Source organism: Notamacropus eugenii, chromosome 1 (assembly GCF_028372415.1).
Source record: "Notamacropus eugenii isolate mMacEug1 chromosome 1, mMacEug1.pri_v2, whole genome shotgun sequence".
In the NCBI taxonomy this organism is placed as follows: Eukaryota; Metazoa; Chordata; class Mammalia; order Diprotodontia; family Macropodidae; genus Notamacropus; species Notamacropus eugenii.
The window spans coordinates 368,258,540-368,281,981 of NC_092872.1; the positions used below are offsets into that span (position 1 = coordinate 368,258,540).

The window sequence follows — 23,442 nt, forward strand, 5'->3', positions numbered from 1 at the left end:
CTATTCCAATCCAACTTTTACCAATTCTTCAAGATATATCTCCAGTCTTACCTCTATCGAGTTTTCCTTGGTAATGTCAGCCACATTTATCTCTTCACCTTTATGATTATCCGTCACACATAATAAGCAGTCACATTTTCTTTTCATTTGATTTTACTTAGTTTACCAATACTGGCTTGCATTGTTTTCTAATTGTATTTCAAGACTTAGCCCAGTACGTTGAGATCTTGTGCAGTGCCCATGTGTGTCACTCACTTTCTATATTTCTATATTCTATGACTAGAAAGTCATGTTTCTTTTTTCAAATGAATTGACTTCTCAAGGACTATCTGAGTAGGATCCAAGTTCAGAGGTCATTCCAAGCAGGAAAAGTCTTAAGTATAGTCTAAAGGATGAATTTTCTTTTTTTCAAGAATGGTCTAGCTTATCTAAACCAGAAGATTATCACAAGAGGTTTTGCTACTAAGTGATACTTTTGGGAAGAGTCTGAGTTGCTCATGAAATCATATATTAAGAAGGTAGGGCCTGTGACCTGCATAGGTGGAAGAAATATTCACACAGATAAAGCCACAGATTCTTGAAGTATTGAAGAATAAATGTTGATTTTTACCACACATTCTGTGTGACAAAAGTTTGAAGTCTTATGCTAAAGTTATTTTTCACTTCAGTCTTGAAATCAGTGTGATAAACAAAAAGGTGAAACTACATGACAAAGCATTTGAGGGGATCCTTTATCTTTTTATAGGAATTCCTATGACAATATGGTTGAGGTCTCAAAGAAACTTTTCTAGTTTCTAATGGTTCTAACAGATAACAAAAAGAGACTCTTATAGGTTTCTAAGTCATGTACATATATCTATACTTTGGGAGATTCTATGAACCAAAGAATTCCTTGATATTTGAATGCAAATTGGTTTAATATGGCTCTGCTGGAATACCCTTCATTTCTTTCAGTCTTGTAAGTGGGAAATTCTGCCTATTCCAAAACATTTCAGAAGGGTTCTAAGTTTAAACATTTGTTATCCTAAGCCTCTGGATCATGAATATGAAATACTATTTATGAGATATTTTATACAAAAATACATATCCATACAAATATCTAAAAGGCAAATTTCAGATTGATGAAAGAAGTTGCTTATTACTGATTAATGGAGGTTTGTTGAAGAGCAAAATTGAAAAGACAAGTGGAAGTCAAGTACATAATACCTCCTGGCTTTAAAAAAAGTTTTAATTACTTTACTCTGGGACCTACACTCTCCCATTCCCCTGTCATTCACAGATTGGACCTCCTTGAGGGATGACAGTTACCTTGGGGTCAAAGGTACTCTGTGGGTCCATATTCTTAAAACTATAGTTTATGAGCCTTCTCAGGTGCAATTACCCTTAATAGACAACCAGTCTATACAATTGACCGAAAACAAGGCATTTACCAAGTATCATAGTAGGAAACTACCACAAATCACTGCTCTCTCCTCACCCGAGGCACATTTTACTGAAATATTGGGCACAAACTTGGAGTACATATTTTTTTAGTGAGGTACACATATAGAAAACCCATGTATCCAAGGTAACTCCTAATTATTGTTCTACTGGATCTTGATGTCATTTCTCTTCTACTAATATACTCAGCTTCCTCCTACTTTCCCACCCCAAAGGACCTCTGCTGTGTGGATTATTTAGCTTGACTCACTGGGATTGCTCTTCTTGGAAGTTCAACCAACAGTGCTAACTACCCCTTGCATCCATGATTGATTCCTTCTTCCTTGTTGCTATGAATCCTATTCTTTGCAGCTGTTTCCTGCCTTCTCTACTTTACTTCTCTTTGCCAAGTGCAGTTTTTCTAACTGGATGAGTAGCTCTGTTGTAAGATACCATAGCTAATGATGAGAGGGAAATCCCCTCCCTCTTACTCTCCGCATGAATCTTAACAGTGTTGGTAGACTTAGATTTTAAAAGCCACCAAGGGCATGGACAACCTTATGCCAGTCAATAACAAGCTTCCTCTAAAATTCCTTCAGGGAAATTTCTTTCACACTTCGTAAAAGGACAGGGACCTATCTTTTTACTTCATTTAAATATTAACACCTCATCTTTCTGTTACCAGCACCCTTAATAAGATTTCATTAGTTGCTATGTAAGGAGGTTTCAGTTGATCAAGTATTAACTCCTTCCCCAACATTCTTGAAAATGCTCCATTTTTGAATTCTTTTGCCTTATGAACCAATTTTTCCCATAAGAAAAGATATTGTGAAAAGCAATTGTTTTTCTTTTTTCTTTTCTCTTTTGTTCAATGGAAACTTATTATTTTCCTGTCCTCATAGTGTGAACATTTTCCATTTTCCATTCCATTTTCCAATAATCTGTCTTGGGATCTCCTCTTTCTGCTTTCTCATTGGTCATCTTACCACAGTGCAGATGATTCTCAAATCTGTTTTTTTATCCTAGATCTCTTTTCTGATCTTCAGGATTATATTTCCTTCTATGGTGTGACATCTCCACCTGGATATTTCACATGCAAACTTGAGCTTAATGTGTCCCAAACTGAATGTTTTATTTTTGATTCCCATCCCCACTACTTTCTTTTCCTGATTTCAGTTAATCTTTTTGAAACATCATCATTCACTTCGTCTCAAATCCATGGAAATATTTCTTATTCTTCCCTCTTAAATTACTCCTCATATTCCATTGGTTACTAGATCCTGTTGATAATATTCCCTCAACATCTGTTGTATCTGTCTTTTTCTCTCTATTCCTGCTGCCACCACTTATCATGGTATAGTGAAAAGAGTACTGAATTTGAATTAAAATTCTTGATCTTCCACTTATTATCTTTGTAATCATGGGAAGTAACAGTCTCTTTGGCACCCCAGAACCTGTAAGATAAGGGATGAGACTAAGGTAAGTACTCTCTAGTCCTAAATTCTATGATCTCAATATTTCAAGAAAATAGAACACTATCTCAAAGTAATCACTGCCTCAAAAAAAATCTATTGTCTTGAAAATTAAGAAAGTTTTTTCTGGACACGTTGATTAGAGGTTACAATAACCAACCCAACTGAATATTTAGTCAGTAAATAAATATGTAGCTTTTCCCCCAAAATATATTGACGTAATATAGTCTTCAATGACTAGGAGAAAGCGTTAGGAGGGCTACACAAGATAATTCAACACATCACAGGAAAAGGCAATTGAAAAACTAGAAAGTAACTGGTAGAGTGAAGTACAGGTTAACTGTGACTATATTAGAGGAATGAATGGACAAGGAATGATTAAAACTTAGAGGAAAAGATTGAACAATTGTAATGGATTTTTTATTGATATTAATTTAAATGTAAATATTTCCTAAATAAAATTAGCTGGTCTCATTGCTTTTCAGTGTTAAGTTTTTAGTAAGACGTTAAATTATAGAGCGTAATGGAAATAAAGACAGATCTCACTTACATATTAATCCACAAAGTGTCGCTGTGCACCAGGAATCTTTCTAGACACAGAAAAACACCGATTTTCCTGACTGGGAGGACAGACACTCCTTTTCTTTGCCACCTCAGAAGAGCTGAAAACCAGGGACTGTCTGAGATTTAGATATAAGGAATCGTAAGTAATCGTTTACATTTATGGGAGATACGTCGTTAGTCCAAGGACAGAAAAGAGGCATTTGAGATGGTTTCTAAATCTAGAGGCCTCCTGGGTTCCCAGCATCTGCTGTTCTCGCTTCTGCTTCATACAGCTTGGGAGGTGGGGAGCGGTCAGGTCCATTACTCCGTGCCGGAGGAAGCAAAACACGGTACGTTCGTGGGGCGAATCGCGCAGGACCTGGGCCTGGAGGTCGGGGAGCTGGTGTCGAGGCTGTTCCGGGTGGTGTCCAAGGGCCGCAGGGACTACCTGGAGGTAAATGTGCAGAATGGCATTTTGTTTGTGAATTCGCGGATCGATCGGGAGAATCTGTGCGGTCCCAGCCCAGTTTGTAGCATCCACCTGGAGGTGATCGTGGAGAAACCGCTGCAGGTTTTTCATGTGGAGGTGGAGATCAAGGACATTAATGACAACCCGCCGGTGTTCTCCGTAAAACAAAAGAATCTGTTTATTTCTGAATCCAGCCCACTAGATTCGAAGTTTCCACTAGAAGGCGCATTGGATGCGGATATCGGCGAAAATGCTTTGCTGACCTATAGCCTCAATCCTAACGAATATTTCACTTTGGATGTAAAGAAAAAGGATGAGAAAATGAATTCTCTTAAGCTCGTTTTGAAAAAAGTTTTAGATAGAGAGGGAATCACTGAACATCATTTGTTACTGACTGCCATTGACGGAGGAAAACCTGAGCTCACTGGGACCACTCAATTGCTTATCACAGTGCTGGATGTGAATGACAATACCCCGGAGTTCGAGAGGGCAGTTTATAAAGTGAGATTATTCGAAAATGTACCGAATGAGACAGTAGTGACTAAAATTAATGCCTCAGATTTGGATGAAGGATTAAACGGGGAAATTATGTATTCATTCACTAGTGATGTTTCCCCTAATGTACAGAACAAGTTCCACATAGACCAAGTCAATGGCGAGATCAAGATAACGGGGAATATAGATTTCGAAGAAACAAAATTATTTGAATTCCAGGTAGAGGCGACTGATAAAGGGACTCCTCGCATGGTTGGTCATTGTACAGTCCTAGTCGAAATTATGGATATCAACGATAATGCCCCTGAAATTGCAGTGACATCCCTGTCACTTCCGGTCAGAGAGGATGAGCCTCCAGGCACAGTCATCGCCCTCATTAGTGTGTCTGATCGTGACTCTGGCGCTAACGGACAGGTGACTTGCTCACTGTCACCTCCTGGGCCCTTCACTCTGGTGTCCACTTTCAGAAATTACTACTCGCTGGTCCTGGAGGGCCAGGTGGACCGAGAGACAGTGCCTACCTATGCACTGGTGGTAACAGCCAGGGATGGCGGGACCCCGTCTCTGTGGACCACGGCCAGAGTGTCAGTGGACATCGGTGATGTGAACGACAACGCACCTACGTTCGAGCAGCCTGTTTATTCTGTATTCGTGAAGGAAAACAATTCTCCCGGCTGTCACATCTTCACTGTGTCGGCGTCGGATCCGGATGCGAAGGAGAACGCGCTGGTGTTTTACTCTCTAGTAGAACGTCGGGTTGGGGAGCGTCCACTGTCGAGCTATGTGTCTGTGCACTCAGAGAGCGGGAAAGTGTACGCCTTGCAGCCTCTGGACCACGAGGAGCTGGAGCTGCTGCAGTTTCAAGTGAACGCCCGCGACGCAGGCTTCCCTCCTCTGAGTAGCAACGTGAGCCTGCAGGTGTTTGTGCTGGACGAGAACGACAATTCACCAGTAGTACTGCCACCTCATGCTGGCGTTAACCCAGTGACTGAACTGGTGTCTCAGTCCGTGACTGCAGGCCATGTGGTGGCGAAGATTCGGGCTGTGGATGCAGATTCTGGCTACAACGCGTGGCTCTCCTACGAGTTCCTGTCGGAGGTGGGCATGAGTCGCAGCCCTTTTCGAGTGGGTCTGTATACTGGCGAAATTAGCACCACGCGGGCCTTGGAAGAGTTTGATGGGCCGAGGCAGATACTGCTGGTATTGGTGAAGGATCACGGGGATCCTGTGCTGTCTGCCACAGCTACTGTGGTGATATCTCTGGTGGCAAGTGGACAAACCCTGAAGACGTCTAGTGCAGCCCATGCAAAAGTGAAGGAGGGGGTTAGAAAAGAGGCACCTCTGGTGGATATCAACGTGTATCTGATCATTGCTATCTGCTCGGTTTCCAGTTTGTTGGTGCTGAGTTTGTTGTTCTATGCGGCAATACGGTGCTCTACGCCTCTGGAGGGCCTCTACTGTCCAAGAAAGCCTACTGTGGTGTGTTCGAGTGACGTAGGGAGCTTATCTTATTCTCAGCAGCGGCAGCCGAAGATTTGCTCTGGAGAGGGTGCCACTAAGAGGGACCTAATGGCCTTCAGCCCTAACTTCCCTCCTTGTTTGGGGGACGGAGGTCAGCAACAGGAGACGGTCCCAGAACCTGGGAAGGTAAGTCTTGATTCCTATATCTGAGATAGTCTTTATTAACAATTTTAAAGAAGTTTGAAATATTCCCACAAATATTTTCTATTCCCCCCCCCAGAAGTTTCATCCCCCATTTCACAAATATCTGTTACATTAAATTTCCCTTTGTGACAACAGGATTTGCTAGAGATATAAATGGTGTTTGAATGAAAATGAGCAATACTCAAGTTTTGCTCTTGGGGATAGTTTTAGTCCTCTGAAATACTGACTTTATTTTTCCAAGAAAAGATGTATTGATGTGTACCGGAAGTAAAAGTTCCACTTGGATAAACTGTATGCTTTTAAAAATTGTGTACCCTCCCCTAGGAACTCTCTCTCCCCCAAACTGACCCTTAAAAATTTGCAGGTTTATTCTTCAGTGGATGGACTACTTCCCAGGGCTCACATACATACTTTGGGTTCCAAAGCCCTCACCAGTGCACCTAATCGAATATTCAAATGAACTCAAAACAAAGGTATCTACTGAGATATTATAGTAGCTACAAAACACCTCCCTCCTCTCCTCTTCCCACCCTTCCCCCCAAATAGGAAACTCACTTTACTACAGATATCTAGGGAGAGTGGGCACAAATGTAGGGTACAGTCATACTTGAACATAGAAGGCCTAAGTAATTCATGCCTCCTATGCTTTTTGTCTGAATGTCACAGTCATTTCAACCTATACTCCTCTTTCCCTTGATAAACTACATTCTTCACTGATTTTGATTCCACGCTCTCCTATCTTTCAGTAAAACTATGTTTTTTACTTTTTGCTTTAGGAGAGAGTTAGTTGATGTATTAAATTTGCAGCACCACTCCATCAAATACCTTTCTTATCTAGCCCACAAACTTTAGTCCAAAAATTTATCTTGAGGTATTTTGTGACAGAAAGAAAACAGAAGACATAAATGGGTGGGTGGGAAATAGGGTGTGGATGATTAGGGCTTTGTCCCAATGCTTAGAAGACTGTACCAATGATTTTTCTCTCCTGGAAGGGGCCTGTTGCCCCTTTCATTTCTATCTTCCTCACCTCCACTCAACTGATTTTGGCTCTAGCACCAGTTATTAGTTTCTGCTCCATTTTGCCCCCTTATTAGTAAGCCATATTAGTTACTTTTCTGTAGTCATATTTACTAATGACTCATTTTTCTTGTCCTCAGGCCTAGCCACCCTCATGGTGCTCATTTATTTGCCTGTCAGAATATAAATATCAAATGACAGAACAATTATTTCATCATTTTCAAACTTAAATGTGTACAACATAACTAATTTTACTATATAAACATATGTGGAGAAAAAACTTAATAGAATGTTAAAATAAATATAATTTATTATTCTAATGATTATGTCAATCTGTGTATTCCCTTCAGTGTTACATTTCACAACCCATTTATACTTCAAGCTTTGCTCTTCTTACATATGTCTTCTCACAAATCCTCCAAAGAGAATCTATACTCAGCATAGGGAAGTCATTTATCTAAGTCTTTGTACATTTTATGAATATCAGTATAGAATTTGGGCTTTCTACCAGTTACTGCTCAGCTTTCATATATGCATATATTTCCACCATGATCTGGGGTACTTGCCCCTCTCCCCACCCAACCCCCAAGACTTTTCAGCTTCCTTTTATGTATGTCTTCCTTTATTAGGAAGTAAGCTCCTTGAGAACAGGGACTGTCTTTCTTCTTATATTGTATTTCAAGTGCTTAGCACAATGCTTGGCACATAGTAAGCACTTAATAAATACTTATTGACTTGAATAGCCAGCCAGTTTTTCCACTAATATATTTTCTGGAGGATACTTGTATCAACACTTAATTTGCATGAAAAGCATATGCAATCTGTTGATGTCTATGGTGTATCTTGCTATTGATCTTTGGGAAACTGGCAATTTTTATTTTTCAGAGATTGTAGCATTTACTGATTTACAGCATCACTTGTCAAATGTTGTCGTTAAAAGAATGGCTTTTTGTGTTGGGGAGAAGCTTGGAATCATGCAATTTCACAAATACAATTCATCTCATCCCTCTATTCTCTTATTTCTATTTAATCCTGGTCTTAGTTCATAGTCTCATTGTTCACAAAACTGATTAATACAGGAAGCTGTTAGTTAAACTGCCTGTCTAGGGTTGGTTTGGCTCTCATTTTTCCTTCATGGACTGTTAGACCAATCTGCTTTGGGTGACTGTAGATAGTGTTGAGGGGCCGGTCTTCTTTCTGTGGCTTGATGCAACCAGCAGAATGTCTTCAGAAAACAGAAACATATTGAGGACTTTATTCTTTTGGGAATCCCTTTAACAAATACTATTCAGAAAAATCTTTCTGTTTTGAAAAATATTTTCATTGTTGAAAATATTGGATGGCAAAATCTTCTATCTTTTCCTATTCTTGAAGTATGACTTCTGTTTTCACTTGAACCTCATCAAGAATCCATTCTATATCACCACCAAAAAATGTGATCACCCACTCTTCACTTTCCTGTCCTGAGTGAGGGGAAACCCATTACCTCCCCAGACAATATATTCTATTTTTGTCAAGATGGACTTTTGGGGATGGTTTTCCTTACAGAAAGTATAAACATTTCTTTCAATAATTTCCAACTATTGCTTCTATTTCTGTGACTGCCTGTGAGGTCAAGAAATCTGATCCCTTTTCACCATGAAAGTCCTTCAGGTACTTAAAGATAGCTTCATGTTTTCCCCTTTAGTTTTCTCTTCTCTTCTTTCTTAATTCATTAAAACAAGCCTTAAATTGCAGACTCTCCAGTACATTACCAATGGTAGTCAATCACATATCTCTGGATGCCCTCTGATTTATTATTATTCTTCCTAAAATATGACCTTGGGAGATGAACACTGTATTACAGATATTCTCTAACCAACGAGGAGAGTATAGACCTTAATTTCAGTGTTATTGACACCAATTTCTGAATGCAGTCTATAATTTACTTAGCTTTATTCACTCTTATATGGCATTGTTGACTCATCTTTTCAAAGTTGAACAGAATTGCCAGACCTTGTTCATGAAAACTGTTACTGATGTCTTTTTATCTTTGTAAAGCTCATTTAAAAAATACAAATGTAGGGCTGTTCAATAATCTTTGTTAAATGCCATCTAACTAACTCAGTCTATTTTCCTATCCTGTAGACATCTGCTTGGAGCTATACATTTTCATAAAATGCATTAGTCATTCATTTCAGATTTATGTCTTCTGAAAATCTGATAAGTGTACCATCCTAGTCATTGATGAAAATGTTAAACAGAACCGAGAATAGGTCCCCAAAGCTCCTCACCAGAGACATAAGTCCAAATTGATACCAAACCATTAATGGCTATTGTTGACATCTAGTCATGGAGCCAATTCTGAATTTACCCAACTGTACTATTGACTTGATCACATTACTTCATCTTCTCAGTTGGGATAGCATGAGAAATTCTGTTTAATGCTTTTACAGTAATCTAGTCAATCTATGCCTAACCAATTATCCTATCTTAAAGTCTAATAACCTTGTCAAAATTGGATATAAATTAGTCTGTAAATCATGATGGCTCTAAATAATTGACATTTTCATTTCTAGATACAGACTATTTCCTTAATAATATATTCTAAATCCTTACCAGACATTGAAGTCATGTTCATCAGCTAATATTTTGAAGACTTTATTGTATTGCCATTTAAAAAAAATCAGGGCAACATTCTCCAATTCTGTGACATATCTCTCATTCTTCATGATCTTTCCAAGATCACTGCAAGTAGCTCCATAATCAAAATTGTCAATTCTTTCAATAACATGAGATTCAGTCCACAAAGGCCAAGTGACTTGAACTGATCATTCGCATTTCGATGGTTTCTTATTATTTCCTTTTTTATCATAAGTTTTCACTCCCCATTAACCATTTTAATGCTGTACATTTCAGTCCAAAACTGGTTCTTGTTGGTAGAGAAAACTGAAGGAAAGTAAGGGTTGATTAATTCTGATTTTCTGAAATTGTGTGTTATCGCTGTCAAATCTGTTGTGAGAAATATCACAATCCCTTCTTTGACCCTTATTTTCCATCCACAATAGAGTAAAAGATTTTTAGGCTGTCCACATTCTGCCAAAACTACAGACAGAAGACATTCAACAGTCACTTGAAAATGTAGGGCTGGGACTCAAGAGAGTCATTATAGCTGAACTGTAGATTTGGGAGTCAAGTGTGTTCCGATAATTCAACCCATAGGAATATTACCAAAAGAAAGACTATAGAGAGGCAAGACAATAGGGTCTAGTGAGTCCAGAAAATCATCAACTCAAGATACTTCCTTCAGCACTGCTTCTTTCCTCTCTTATTTTTCCCTAGCGTTCTGAGAATACACATTTCCTGTATATACACTTTTAAACGACTGAATTCATTATTCTTACTGATTGCAACTCATTTATTATCAATATCTTTAAAATCACATAGAGAAAGGTGAAAATATGTTTTCCCTCTGTCCTCACATTGCTTAGATACTTTGGATAGTTCCTACTTCCCTACCATATTGTACCGTGTACTATATATATTGAAGATATCTTATCGTTTAAGCCCTTTGAGTGGACCGACTACTTAATCACCTGTATCATATGAGTTTAGCACAGTCCTTTTGCACATAACCACTTAAATATTTGTGGGTTTGAATTTTTCTAGTGAACAAAGACTCCATTACTTCTACAGCAGGTAGTAGAAAACAATGAAAAGGATAATATTGCTTTCTGAAATCGTGAGAATAATGGTCTTATGCTTTAATAGAGATTCAAATATGGGGAAATAAGATTACAGATATTATTGTCTATTGCAAATATCATAATGAGAATTATTGAATTAAGTCTGTGTACCGGTTATTATCGGCCACATGATGTCGCTGTCTACCATGAAATGGTCTCCCCACAAAGGGCCAAGCTTCACATTAAATATTAGATCTATTCAATCGGCGATGCTGAATGATGGCGAATGCAGTAGAATGGGTTTGAAAGACTCAGAGAGCAAGATTTACCTTTACTCTCTAAAGATGATTCATTGACTGGAACAATTCCACGAAGGATTTGCGATGTTTTTTTCCTGGGCAGGCAGCCTGGGAAACCAGCATCTATTGTTTTCATTTATGCTTTATACAGCCTGCGGGGTGGGGAGCGGCCAGGTCCTTTATTCGGTGCCAGAGGAAGCGAAACACGGTACGTTTGTGGGGAGAATTGCACAGGACTTGGGTCTGGATGTCGGGGAGCTGGTGTCCCGGTTGTTTCGGGTAGTGTCCAAGGGTCGCAGGGATTACTTAGAGGTAAATGTGCAGAATGGAATTTTATTCGTGAATTCGCGGATCGACCGGGAGGAGCTGTGCGGTCAACACTCAGTTTGCAGTATCCACCTGGAGGTAATTGTGGACAAGCCTCTGCAGGTTTTCCATGTGGAGGTGGAGATTAAGGATATTAATGACAACCCACCCTTGTTCTCAGTGAAGGAACAAAAGCTGTTTATTCCAGAATCCAGGTTGTCAGACTCCCGGTTTCCGCTAGAGGGTGCTTCCGACCCAGATATTGGGATTAACGCCTTGCTTACGTACTCACTCAGCATCAATGATTACTTCATTCTAGATGTAAAATCAAAGAACGGTCAAGACAAATTGGTTGAGCTAGTGCTGAAAAAAACTCTAGATAGAGAGGAAGTTCCTGAACATCACTTAATACTGACAGCCACAGATGGGGGCAAACCTGAACTCACGGGCACAGTGCAGCTGCTCATCACAGTTCTGGACGTGAACGATAATGCTCCCACTTTTGAACGATCCGAATATGAAGTGAAGATATTAGAAAATGCAGCCAGTGGGACCTTAGTGATCAAACTGAATGCCTCCGATGCGGACGAGGGCACCAATCGAGAGATTTTATACTCTTTCAATAGTCTCTCTCCATCTGTGATTAAAGATAAGTTTCATATAAATTCAGATACAGGAGAACTTACAGTTCAAAGAAATTTGGATTTCGAACAAGTAAATTCATATAAATTTCGAGTTGACGCAACAGATAAAGGGAACCTGCCCATGGTCGGACACTGTACTATCCGAGTGGATGTCATGGACGCCAATGATAATGCCCCTGAATTGGCGGTGACATCGCTGTCAATTCCTGTCAGAGAGGATGCTCCTCCAGGAACAGTCATCGCTCTCATTAGTGTGTCCGACCGTGACTCTGGTGCCAATGGACAGGTGACTTGCTCGATGTCACCCCCCTCGCCTTTCACGTTGGTGTCCACTTTCAGGAATTACTACTCTCTGGTGCTGGAGAGCTCGGTGGACCGCGAGAGCATGCCGGGGTATGATCTGGTAGTGACAGCGAGGGACGGGGGTTCTCCAGTGCTTTGGGCCACTGCCAGTGTGTCTGTGGGTATCGCTGATGTTAACGACAACGCGCCTGCCTTCGACCAGCCGTTGTACACCTTGTTCGTGAAAGAGAACAACCCACCAGGCAGTCACATCTTCACACTGTCTGCATCAGACCCTGATGCTCAGGAGAACGCGCTGGTGTCTTACTTCCTAGTGGAGCGGCGGGTGGGGGAACGTCCTCTGTCGAGCTACGTGTCAGTGCACTCCGAGAGCGGCAAAGTGTACGCCTTGCAACCCCTGGATCACGAGGAGCTGGAGCTGCTGCAGTTCCAGGTGAGCGCTCGAGATGGAGGCTTCCCTCCACTGAGCAGCAACGTGAGCCTGCAGGTGTTCGTGCTGGACGAGAACGACAACGCGCCAGTTGTGCTGCCGCCTCACTCTGGCTTTAGCCCAGTGACCGAAGTGGTGTCACAGTCCGTTGCTGTGGGCCATGTGGTGGCGAAGATCCGGGCTGTGGATGCAGATTCAGGGTACAATGCGTGGCTGTGTTATGAGCTGCTGCCGGAGGTTGGCACTGGACGCAGCCCTTTCCGAGTAGGTCTGTACACTGGGGAAATCAGTACTACTCGAGCCCTGGATGAGTCTGATGGACCGAAGCAGACACTCCTTGTGTTGGTGAAAGATCATGGAGAGCCCACATTGAAGGCCACTGCAACCGTGATTGTGTCATTAGTAGAGACTGGGAAAGAATTTAAAGGTTCTTTTCTGGCTTCCAGGGATCTGGCAAAAACTGGTGTAGGGCAGAAGGCCCTGGTGGATGTGAATGTCTATCTGATCATTGCCATCTGCTCGGTGTCCAGTCTATTGGTGTTGAGTCTGCTGTTATATGTGGCACTTCGATGCTCCACGCCCCCACAGGGCTTTTATGGGCCTGGGAAGTCCACTGCGATGTGTTCTAATACTGTAGGGAGTTGGTCATATTCCCATCAGCAAAGACAGAAGATCTGCTCAGGGGAGGGTGCTGCCAAGAACGACCTCATGGCCTTCAGCCCGAATCTTCCACCGTGTCCAGGTTCTTACGTCGGAGAACAGGCAGAGCACATGCAGAACTCGGGGAACGTGAGTGTGAATTTCTACTTTTGAGAACATCTTTTACGTTGATTCATATATTTAGAAAATTATCTCATGTACCTAAATTCCTTTTTAAAAGATAAGCGACATCCCATATTGCCTTAACATCTAATTTTGCTAACATTAAACTTCATTTTCAGTATTGGAATATTTAAAAATCCGTTATGCATACATGTGTCAAGTAAGATAACTTTGAGTGGAACAAAGATTAATAGATTAGTCAATGTGCCTTTTCAAAAGATTCTTGACTAAACTTCCTTACACACAGAACAAGTGATAGAATTTTCCACGCCATTCCCCGGATCTTTAGTGGATCTATTGTATTTCTACAGAGTTCCAACTTATTTAACTGTCATTCAAGGTCCTATGGAAGTTAGCAGTTATTCTAACTTAATACTTATGTCATATTTACTTCTCTCTACACACTCTGTTCTTCAGCAAGACAGAATACTTCGTCCTCTAAACATTCCTTCAGATATTTTTAGTCTTATTGTGTTTGGTTTCATATTATATTTCCTTTCCCTCTTTGGCTATTGAATTACTACTCAACTGAAACCCACCGCTTTCTTTTCTTTTTAAAAATAGCACTTATTTTTAAAAAATTAATTTTGAGTTCCAAAGTCGATCCTTCCCTCCAACCCTGATTCAATCCATGGAGAGGGGAAACTGTGTGATATAAATTACACATGTGAAACCATGCAAAACATATTTCCATATTAGCAATGTTGCAAAAAAAAGAAAGATAAAGTGAAAAATTGTACTTCAATTTACCCTCATGTTCAGAGAGTTCATCAGTTCTCTCTCTGGAGGTAAATAGTATTTTTCACCATTAATCCTTTAGAATTGTATTGGATCACTGCACTGATGAGAGTAGGTAAGACTTCCACAGTTTATCGTCATTTTGATATTGCTGTTATTCTGTATAGTTATTTCCTGGTTTTGCTCACTTCACTCTGTGTCAATTCATACACAGTTTCCGAGGTTTTCCTGAAACTATCCTCTTCATAATTTCTTATAACACAGTAGAATTCTATCAATCATATACTACAACTTCTTCAGTCATACCCAATGGGCATTCCTTCATTTTCCAATTCTTTGCCACTCCAAAAAGAGATGCTAAATTTTTTTTCTTGTCTTTCCCCTTTGTCGTTAATCTCTTTGGGATACAGACCTAGAAGTGGTATTGCTGGGACAAAGTACTCAAAGTTTATACCCCTTTGGTTATAGTTCCAAAATTTTCACAATGATGGGACTAATTTACAACTCCACTAATAGTGCATTAGTGTACCTATTTTTCCACATACGCTCCAGCATTTGTCATTTTCCTTTTCTGTTACAGTAGCCAGTCTGATAGGTGTGAGGTCGTGCTTAGAGTTGATTTAATTTGCATTTCTCTAATCAATAATAATTTGAGCATTTTGTCATGTGACTATAACTTTGATTTCTTCTTCTGAAAACTATCTGTTCATATTCTTTGACCAATTTTCAATTACAAATGGTTTTTATTTTTATAAATGTGACTGAGTTCCCTGTATAGTTGAGAAATGAAGTCTTTATCAGATAAACTTGCTGTAGAAATTCCCCCCTCCCTTCTCCAGTTTTCTCCTTTCCTTCTAATATTGGCTGCATTGGTTCTGTTCGTATAAACACTTCTTTAATTTCATATAATCACAATCCATTATACTTTCCATCCTCTCTCTGTCTCTCTCTCTCTCTGTTTCTCTCTGTCTTTCTCTGTCTCTGTCTCTTTCTCCATCCATCTGTCTCTCTCTGTCTCTTATTTAGTCATAAAATGTTCCCTTATCCATATATTTGATTAATGAAATCTTCCAAGCTCCCCCAATTTGCTTATGACATCACCTTATGTTTAAATCATATGCCCATTTTGAGCTTATCTTGGTATATGGTTTGAGATGTTGCTTTATGCCTAGTTTCTGCCAAACTGCTTTCCAGTTTTCCCAGGAATTTTTGTCAAATAGTGAATTCTTGCCCCCAAAGCTTAGATCTTTGGGTTTATGAAACTCTAGATTAATGTGGTCAGTTACTGTGTATTGTGTACTTAATTTATTTCACTTATCTACCACCCTGTTTCTTAGCCAGTATCACATTGTTTTGATGACTACCACTTTATGATATAGATTGATTGCTAGGTGGCCTCCCTTCATTCCCCCCACCATGATTCCCTCGATCTTCTTGACCAAAACTCACCTATATCAAGAAGCTTTCCCTTTTTTCACATGAAAGTCACCACTTTTCCCCCCGACTTCCAAATAACAGTCTGTTTACTGTCTCCAAAACCTGCTTTAAAATGTATCTGCATTTTTTGTGTATTATAGTGATCACCTAAATACCATGCACTCAGGGATAATACCTAGTCTAAGCTTTAAGTCTCGTCATTATTGCATATAGTGCTTTTTGGATGACAGGTGCTTAAGAAAAGCTGGCAAAAGTAGATTTGTTAGTATTGTCATCAGGCCTCTTCTATGAAAATATGAAGGACAAAAATCAATAGTTTAACTGGATAAAATATTGTCTGCAGAATCTGTTTCTTGACTGTTATCTACCCTTGGGCAGTATTGAAATCATATCCTTTCATTTCTTCTGAACTTTAGATTTTCAGTATCAAATTTCCAACACTACACTATCATGTGTCTTTCTTCTTCAGACTAGAAACTTCATATTTGGCCTTGATATATCTCCTGATTATTCTCTTTAAAACGATATTAGCTGCTTCACTTCAATCAGTTTGAATCCAGTGAGATATTTCTTCTCATTCATTTTGTGGCTTGGATGAAGATCTAGCAAAGGAGACTGAGAAGCAGAATTCAGATAGGTTGGAACAGAACCAGAAGAGATCCAGTGTCATGAAAATTCAGAGAGAAGAGAGTATAAAGGAGAAGAGAGTGATTGACAGTGTTAGAGGGTAGAGAGAAGTAAAATGTAATAAGACTGGAAAGGTAGGTAGGGATCAGGTTGTAAACCTAGGCACTCTGTCTAGCATTTGCCACTGTTAAAGTATTACTCTTAGTAATAGGCCTTAATCATTGAAGGGGCTTTGCCTCAGTCAAACTGAAAGCTGATAAAGACCTTAGGTAGAAAAGGCCAAGGCCCCCACTGCATCCTGGGCCATCTCCAGTTGTTCTGATCGATATCTGGCCATTGAACCCAGAGGACTCTGGAGGAGAAAGCGAGGCTGGTGATTTTGCACAGCTCTTCCTCACTTAAATCCAATTCACTGGCTTGCTATGGCATCACCTCCCTGACGTCATAGTCCTCTTCAAGAATGAAGGACAAACAGCAAAACAATAATAATATTTTGTGTTCTTAGTTTTGACTGTAGGGGCATCTTTTTTGGTCCTTTGTAAGTTTAATCATCTAAGAATGAAAGAATATCTTGTTAACATTTTTGAAGAGTAATTGTATTGGTCAAAATACACAAACTTCACAAGAAGACCTTTAGTAAATTATTTTTAGAAAAAATAGAAAATCTTACTGCTTTCAAGAGAATTCTTCTGTTTAAATGGTTCATTTAAGTTGATACTGAATCTCCCTCCTATTTTGAAAAGAATTATTTCAGATATTATCTCTGTGACAGTCAAGGGATATTGGCCATTTTACCAGATCAGGCACATTTCTTTTTGGTGTTGAGTACAGACTAGATTGTCAATAAGCGTCTAATGATTGGTCAGGATTATTATTTTAATTTCTCGTGTGTTGTATGTGTCAACTTTCCCTAGGTCTCTCTAATTCATTATAGTTCCTTATTTGGATGGAAGAAATGTTGATGCTTAATAATACTAATGATTTTGAAGGCATAAGAGTTTTCTTCATCAACTGCCAATATGTTGGACAACTCTTAATTTTATGAGAACACTAAATTAGAGTTTCTGAGACTCAGAATCTGCAATATGTTTGTACTCATGGCATTATTCCAGAAATATTATTTGTTAAAATGGGTAGCTCAGAGCAGCAGGAGTCACTAAATCTAATTCCTCTGTAATTATGTTTCTCTTTTTTCTTAAGAAGTAATAAGGGTAGATAGATTTGAAAAAAGGAAGAAAGCTCTAAAATTTCATAGGACATGACATGATTCAATCACGAAGGTATCTACTTGATAGACCTGCCTGCAACAGGTCTTTTGACTCATCCTTCACTCGACTGTCAAAATGATTTTCCTTAAGGGTAGGTGTGACCATGACACCCTTAGGAAACTCCAGTGGTTCACTACAACCTGGAGAATTGAGTACAAAATCCTGTGTTTAGTATACAAAGCCCTTGATAAATTGCCCTTATACTTTTCTAGTCATCTTAAATCTTACATAATCCTTCAACCTCCTTCCCACCCCAATACTCAGCAATCCAGTGACTTTGGTCTCCTTGCTGTCCCTCAAGCAAGACATTCCCTCATGATTCTGGGCATTTTCTCTAGTTATCCTACAAGTGTAAAATCCCAACTTCTATTAGAAACCATGCCAAATCTTCCTCAATTCTAGTGCCTTCCTTTCGTTAATTATTTTCAATTTATCTTGAATATAAACTGTTCATAAATAGTTGTTGGCATGTGGTCTCCTTCAATAGACTGTGTGTGTCTTGAGAGAAGAGGCTGTGTTTCCTCTTTCATTGTATCCCAAGTGCATAGCATAGTGCCTGGCACACAGTATCACTTAATATTCATTGACTGATTATTTAAAAGTGCATCATAAATATCTTACGATGCAAGATTACATTATTCGCATTCTTATAATACTTTGAGATTCACAAAGGTATTTTCTCACCTAACAAGTATTATTATCTCCAATTAACATGTGAAGAAACGGACTCTGAGAGGGGAATTTACTCCAGATCACAGTAAGTAGCCTTCAGCAATCAGTCAAGTCTTCCGACTCTTCTGAATCTCCCATCCAGTACTCTTTTAGAGTTTCTGTTTAGTGTTCTAAAACGTGCAAAATTTCCACCTCTACAACAGCAAGTACTAAGCTCATTTTCTTTCCTTGTTACAATAAACTTATTTTTGAATATTTAAAACCAATTTAAGGATATAAAAGAGTCAAAATACCATTTCCCTCATAGTTAAGCAGCAGAAGCAGTGACAATGCAAGTATTCTGTTTTTCTCCACGGAGAAAACTGAAGTTCTGTGAAGCAAGAGCTCTCAAAACTCAAAAAATGAAAAACAAAGTTTCTGAAACAAAATTAAATGCAGAGCAAAATATGAGCTGCTTTTTTTTACACCATAAAGAAAATAAATGACTTACGCTTTGGTGCCACATGATGTCGCTGTCGACCACGGAATATGGCTAAACACTCTCTTTTGGGTCTTGCAAAGAGGCTCCGTTTTTGTTGTGAAATGATGCAAAGCAATGGCGGATGCTGCAGAATAAGACTGGAGAAACGGACACCCATATTCACCCTTATTCCAACATTTGAGCAACCCTTCAGAATAAAGCGAAGAGTGTTTGCGATGGTGGTTTCCTGGGGAGGCGTCTTGGGAGTCCAGCAGTTGCTGCTCTTATTTCTGCTGCACACATCCTGGGAGGTGGGGAGCGGCCAGGTCCATTACTCGGTGCTGGAAGAAGCGAAACACGGTACGTTCGTGGGACGAATCGCGCAGGACCTGGGTCTGGAGGTCGGGGAGCTGGTGCCGAGACTGTTCCGGGTGGTGTCCAAGGGTCGCAGGGATTACTTGGAGGTAAATGTGCAGAATGGCATTTTGTTTGTGAATTCGCGCATCGACCGGGAGGAGCTGTGCGGTCGAAACCTGGTTTGTAGCATCCACCTGGAGGTGATCGTGGACAAACCGCTACAGGTTTTCCATGTGGAGGTGGAGATCAAGGACATTAATGATAACTCGCCGGTGTTCTCAGTGAAGGAACAAAAGCTGTTTATTCCTGAATTCAGGTTGCCGGACTCTAGGTTTCCTCTAGAGGGAGCTTCTGACCCAGATATTGGCTCTAATGCCTTACTTACTTACAGGCTCAGTACCAACGAGTACTTTATTCTAGAAGTAAGATCAAAGAACGACCAAAGTAAATTGGTGGAACTTGTGCTTAAAAAGCCGCTAGACAGAGAGGAAATTTCTGAACATTACTTAATACTGACAGCCACAGATGGGGGCAAACCTGAACTCACGGGCACAGTGCAGCTGCTCATCACAGTCCTGGATGTAAACGATAACGCCCCCACTTTTGAACGATCCGAATACGAAGTGAAGATATTAGAAAATGCAGCCAGTGGAACCTTAGTGATCAGACTGAATGCCTCCGATGCGGACGAGGGCACTAATCGGGAGATTTTATACTCTTTCAACAGTCTCTCTCCACCTGTGATTAATGAGAAGTTTCATATAAATTCAGATACAGGAGAAATTTCAATTCAAGGACATTTGGATTTTGAAGATGTTAATTCCTATGAAATTCGAGTTGACGCGACAGATAAAGGGACTCCTTCAATGATTGGTCATTGCACGGTCCTGGTGGAAGTCCTGGATGCCAATGATAACACTCCCAATATCGCAGTGACGTCGTTGTCGCTGCCAGTCAGAGAGGATGCCCCTTCAGGGACAGTCATTGCCTCAATCCGGGTGTCTGACCGAGACTCTGGTGCCAACGGGCAGGTGACTTGCTCACTGTCACCCCCTGGGCCCTTCACGCTGGTGTCCACCTTCCGAAATTACTACTCACTGGTGCTGGAGGGTTCTGTGGACCGCGAGAGAGTGCCGTCCTATGAGCTTGTGGTGACTGCGAGGGACGGCGGGAAGCCAGCCCTTTGGGCCACTGCCAGCGTGTCTGTGGCCATCGGAGACGTGAACGATAACGCGCCTGCCTTCGAGCAGCCTGTGTACACTGTATTTGTGAAGGAGAACAACCCACCAGGCAGTCACATCTTCACAGTGTCCGCGTCTGACCCCGATGCCCAAGAGAATGCGCTGGTGTCTTACTCACTGGTGGAGCGGCGGGTTGGGGAGCGTCCTCTGTCGAGCTACGTGTCTGTGCACTCGGAGAGCGGCAAAGTGTACGCCTTACAGCCCCTGGACCACGAGGAGCTGGAGCTGCTGCAGTTCTGGGTCAGCGCCCGGGACGCAGGCTTCCCTCCGCTGGGCAGTAATGTGAGCCTGCAAGTGTTTATTCTAGATGAAAACGACAACTCTCCCGTGGTTCTGCCCCCGCACTCAGGGTCTGGAGCAGGTGGGGTCCGGGTAACCGAGTTGATGTCCCAGTCGATGACAGCGGGCCACGTGGTGGCCAAGATCCGGGCAATTGACGCGGATTCTGGTTACAATGCGTGGCTGTCTTACGAGTTGCAGCCCGAGTCGGGAGTTGGTCGCAGCCCCTTTCGGGTGGGGCTGTACACTGGTGAGATCAGCCTAACACGGGCTCTGGAGGAATCGGACGGGCCGAGGCAGACGCTGCTGGTGCTGGTGAAAGATCATGGAGAACCAGCCCTGTCCACCACAGCCACTGTTTGTGTCTCAATGGTGGAGAATGGACAGACTTCCAAGACTTTTTCAGGGACTTCCCGAATCTCGGCAAAGACTGGCGTGGGAAAAGAGACAACGCTGGTGGATGTGAATGTGTATTTGATCATCGCCATCTGCTCAGTGTCCAGCCTGTTGGTGCTGAGTCTCCTGTTGTATGTGGCACTTCGGTGCTCCTCGCCTCCACAGGCCTCGTGTGGGCCTGGCAAGCCTACATTGGTGTGCTCCAGTGAAATGGGGAGTTGGTCTTATTCTCAGCAGCGGCGGCAGGTGTGCTCTGGAGAAGGGGCGACCAAGAACGACCTCATGGCCTTCAGCCCTAACCTCCCTCCGTGTCCTGTTTCTGGGGAAAGAGGCCAGAAGCAGGAGGCTGACTTGGATAGCTCAGGGAAGGTGGGTGACTATTGATTGTGCATTTTTATTTTTGTTAAGTGCAAATTGCTGTTTTCCGAGAAACAGTTGACAATATTTGTGATTCAATCTTCTTTAAAATTTTATTTTTCTCTCCTCAAATTATTCTTTCCATTTCTTAAGTATACTGATAGCATTACTCACATAATCCATTTCCCTCTTCCATCTCCTCCTTCATCTTCTCCTTGTTCACATTCTGCTTCCTCTTAAGTGTGTCCCTTCACGTGTCAACGTTGTTATTTGTCTTTTCCTTAGAAGCACATGAAAATGGATACACATTTCTGTAGATTTCTCCTTTGACTAGTTCTCATTTCCTCTCTTTTATAAAAAAAACCCGTATAATTTTTTGTGCCATATATGTCTTTAGTGTGAATATTATTTTCCACTTGTTTAAGTTCTTATTTTGCTTGTTCTTGAATCCATCCCATTTCTTCGGGAGGCAAAAATCACTCTTTGAATAAGAGTCTTTAAAGCTATCTAGTTGCTTTATATTATTATCCTTGCATAGTCACTATGAATAATGCCTTGTAAAGCATAACATTGATTATCTATGCTATAAATGGCTAACATTTATATATCATTTTTGTTTTGTATATGTCATTGAATTTGATCCTCACAACAGCCTTGTGAAGTAAATGCTATTATCCCCATCTTACAGATGTGGGAGATGAGCTTTGCTATAGGAATTGCCATAATGTGTCATTGAATCCAATTGAATTTGAATTTATTAATACACATGAACATATATACATACATACATGTATATGTATATCTATGTGTGTATATGTGTGTGTATGTGTGTGTGTGTGTGTGTGAAAATGAGGTCAGGAGAAACAGAGAGCCCAAAGACTTGTAGATTATATACCAGCTAGATATTGAATCATTTCTTCCAAAAAGAACTGATAGGCACTGGATATAGTGAGAATCAAAAGGACTTCACTAAGGCATGAAATAAATTACATCTTAACAGGCAGGTAAACAAACTTATAATGAATGTGGGATAAAAATGTAGATGGACAATGAACACGTCCTAGAAGTGTAGAGAAGGAGGATACTGTATTTGTTCTGGAGAATTGCAAATCACTTACTGATACCAAATTTCCTACAACAGCAAACACGTACCCTTTCAACACAAACCTTTTAATCTGAATAAAAATGAAAGTAGGAATACCACAACCTCTCAAGAAGTAAAGATAACTGTCACACACAGAGTAATGGAAAGGTGAATTATGGGTGTGAGCACTCTGAAACATAACCAATGATCACTTCTGAAGAAAATCAAAGGATGTTACCGAGGAATTGTAAGACAGAAAGAAAAAATGAGCTTGTCATGTGACAAGAGAAATGGATGACACATGGATAGTTTGAGTGCTCCCATGATATACTTTAGATATTGACAGAAATCAAAAAAGCCCTCCAGTATGTTGGTTGGACCCTATGTGACCAACATGTGGGGACAGGAATTCTAGTTGCAGAAGATGGATGGGCATTGATAGGCTTTTTTGTTATTGATGAGACCATAGATTCATTTAAATGTTTGAGTTTCAACTCTTTTGGGATCCTGAACTCTTGGTGATATGTCACATTTTCAGTGGGACAAAAATATGCTTCAAAGTTATTAAAGGTCACCATTTAATTACTGTTTACTGTCTGCCTAATGGGTACATTCATCTGCCAAAGTCCTGATCTGAGTCTTCATCTTGCCAAGATGGTGACCTTGAATTTTGTGAATGCCACAACAAGAGAGCCAAGCTCCTAAAAAGCTTCTATTTTAGCACATGAAACACTACATTTCTACTGTTAGCCAAGTTCAGAGAAGGTCAACCTCAGAATGTTGGTCTCCATGTGGTGGAATATTTGGTCACAACTCATGAAAAATCATCAGGTGAAATATTTCCATTTACATTTATTGATGGAATGTTTGGCTGATGAAATAATGAACTTTTTGAAATACTAAGTTCTACATAACACAATCTTCTTTAAGAACGTTGATTTCAAGAGATATTCTAGAATTCCTGTGCTTTTGGGGGA

The 23,442-nt window shown here is 40.5% G+C and overlaps 3 protein-coding genes across 3 annotated transcripts; all 3 read left to right on the plus strand.

Annotated features, from left to right (window-relative positions):
- The first annotated feature begins 3,526 nt into the window (after positions 1 to 3,526).
- Positions 3,527 to 6,069, plus strand: LOC140517689 (protocadherin alpha-3-like). Its single transcript, XM_072629151.1, has one exon. The coding sequence runs from the start codon at positions 3,661 to 3,663 to the stop codon at positions 6,067 to 6,069; it is 2,409 nt and encodes an 802-aa protein (XP_072485252.1). The 5' UTR covers positions 3,527 to 3,660.
- Positions 6,070 to 11,128: 5,059 nt separating this feature from the next.
- Positions 11,129 to 13,616, plus strand: LOC140518399 (protocadherin alpha-8-like). Its single transcript, XM_072630538.1, has one exon. It carries the CDS (start codon positions 11,129 to 11,131, stop codon positions 13,538 to 13,540), a length of 2,412 nt encoding a protein of 803 aa, XP_072486639.1. The 3' UTR covers positions 13,541 to 13,616.
- A 5,011-nt stretch (positions 13,617 to 18,627) lies between these two features.
- LOC140518400 (protocadherin alpha-8-like) lies at positions 18,628 to 21,846 on the plus strand. Its single transcript, XM_072630539.1, has one exon. The coding sequence runs from the start codon at positions 18,820 to 18,822 to the stop codon at positions 21,406 to 21,408; it is 2,589 nt and encodes an 862-aa protein (XP_072486640.1). The 5' UTR covers positions 18,628 to 18,819; the 3' UTR covers positions 21,409 to 21,846.
- Positions 21,847 to 23,442: the final 1,596 nt, after the last annotated feature.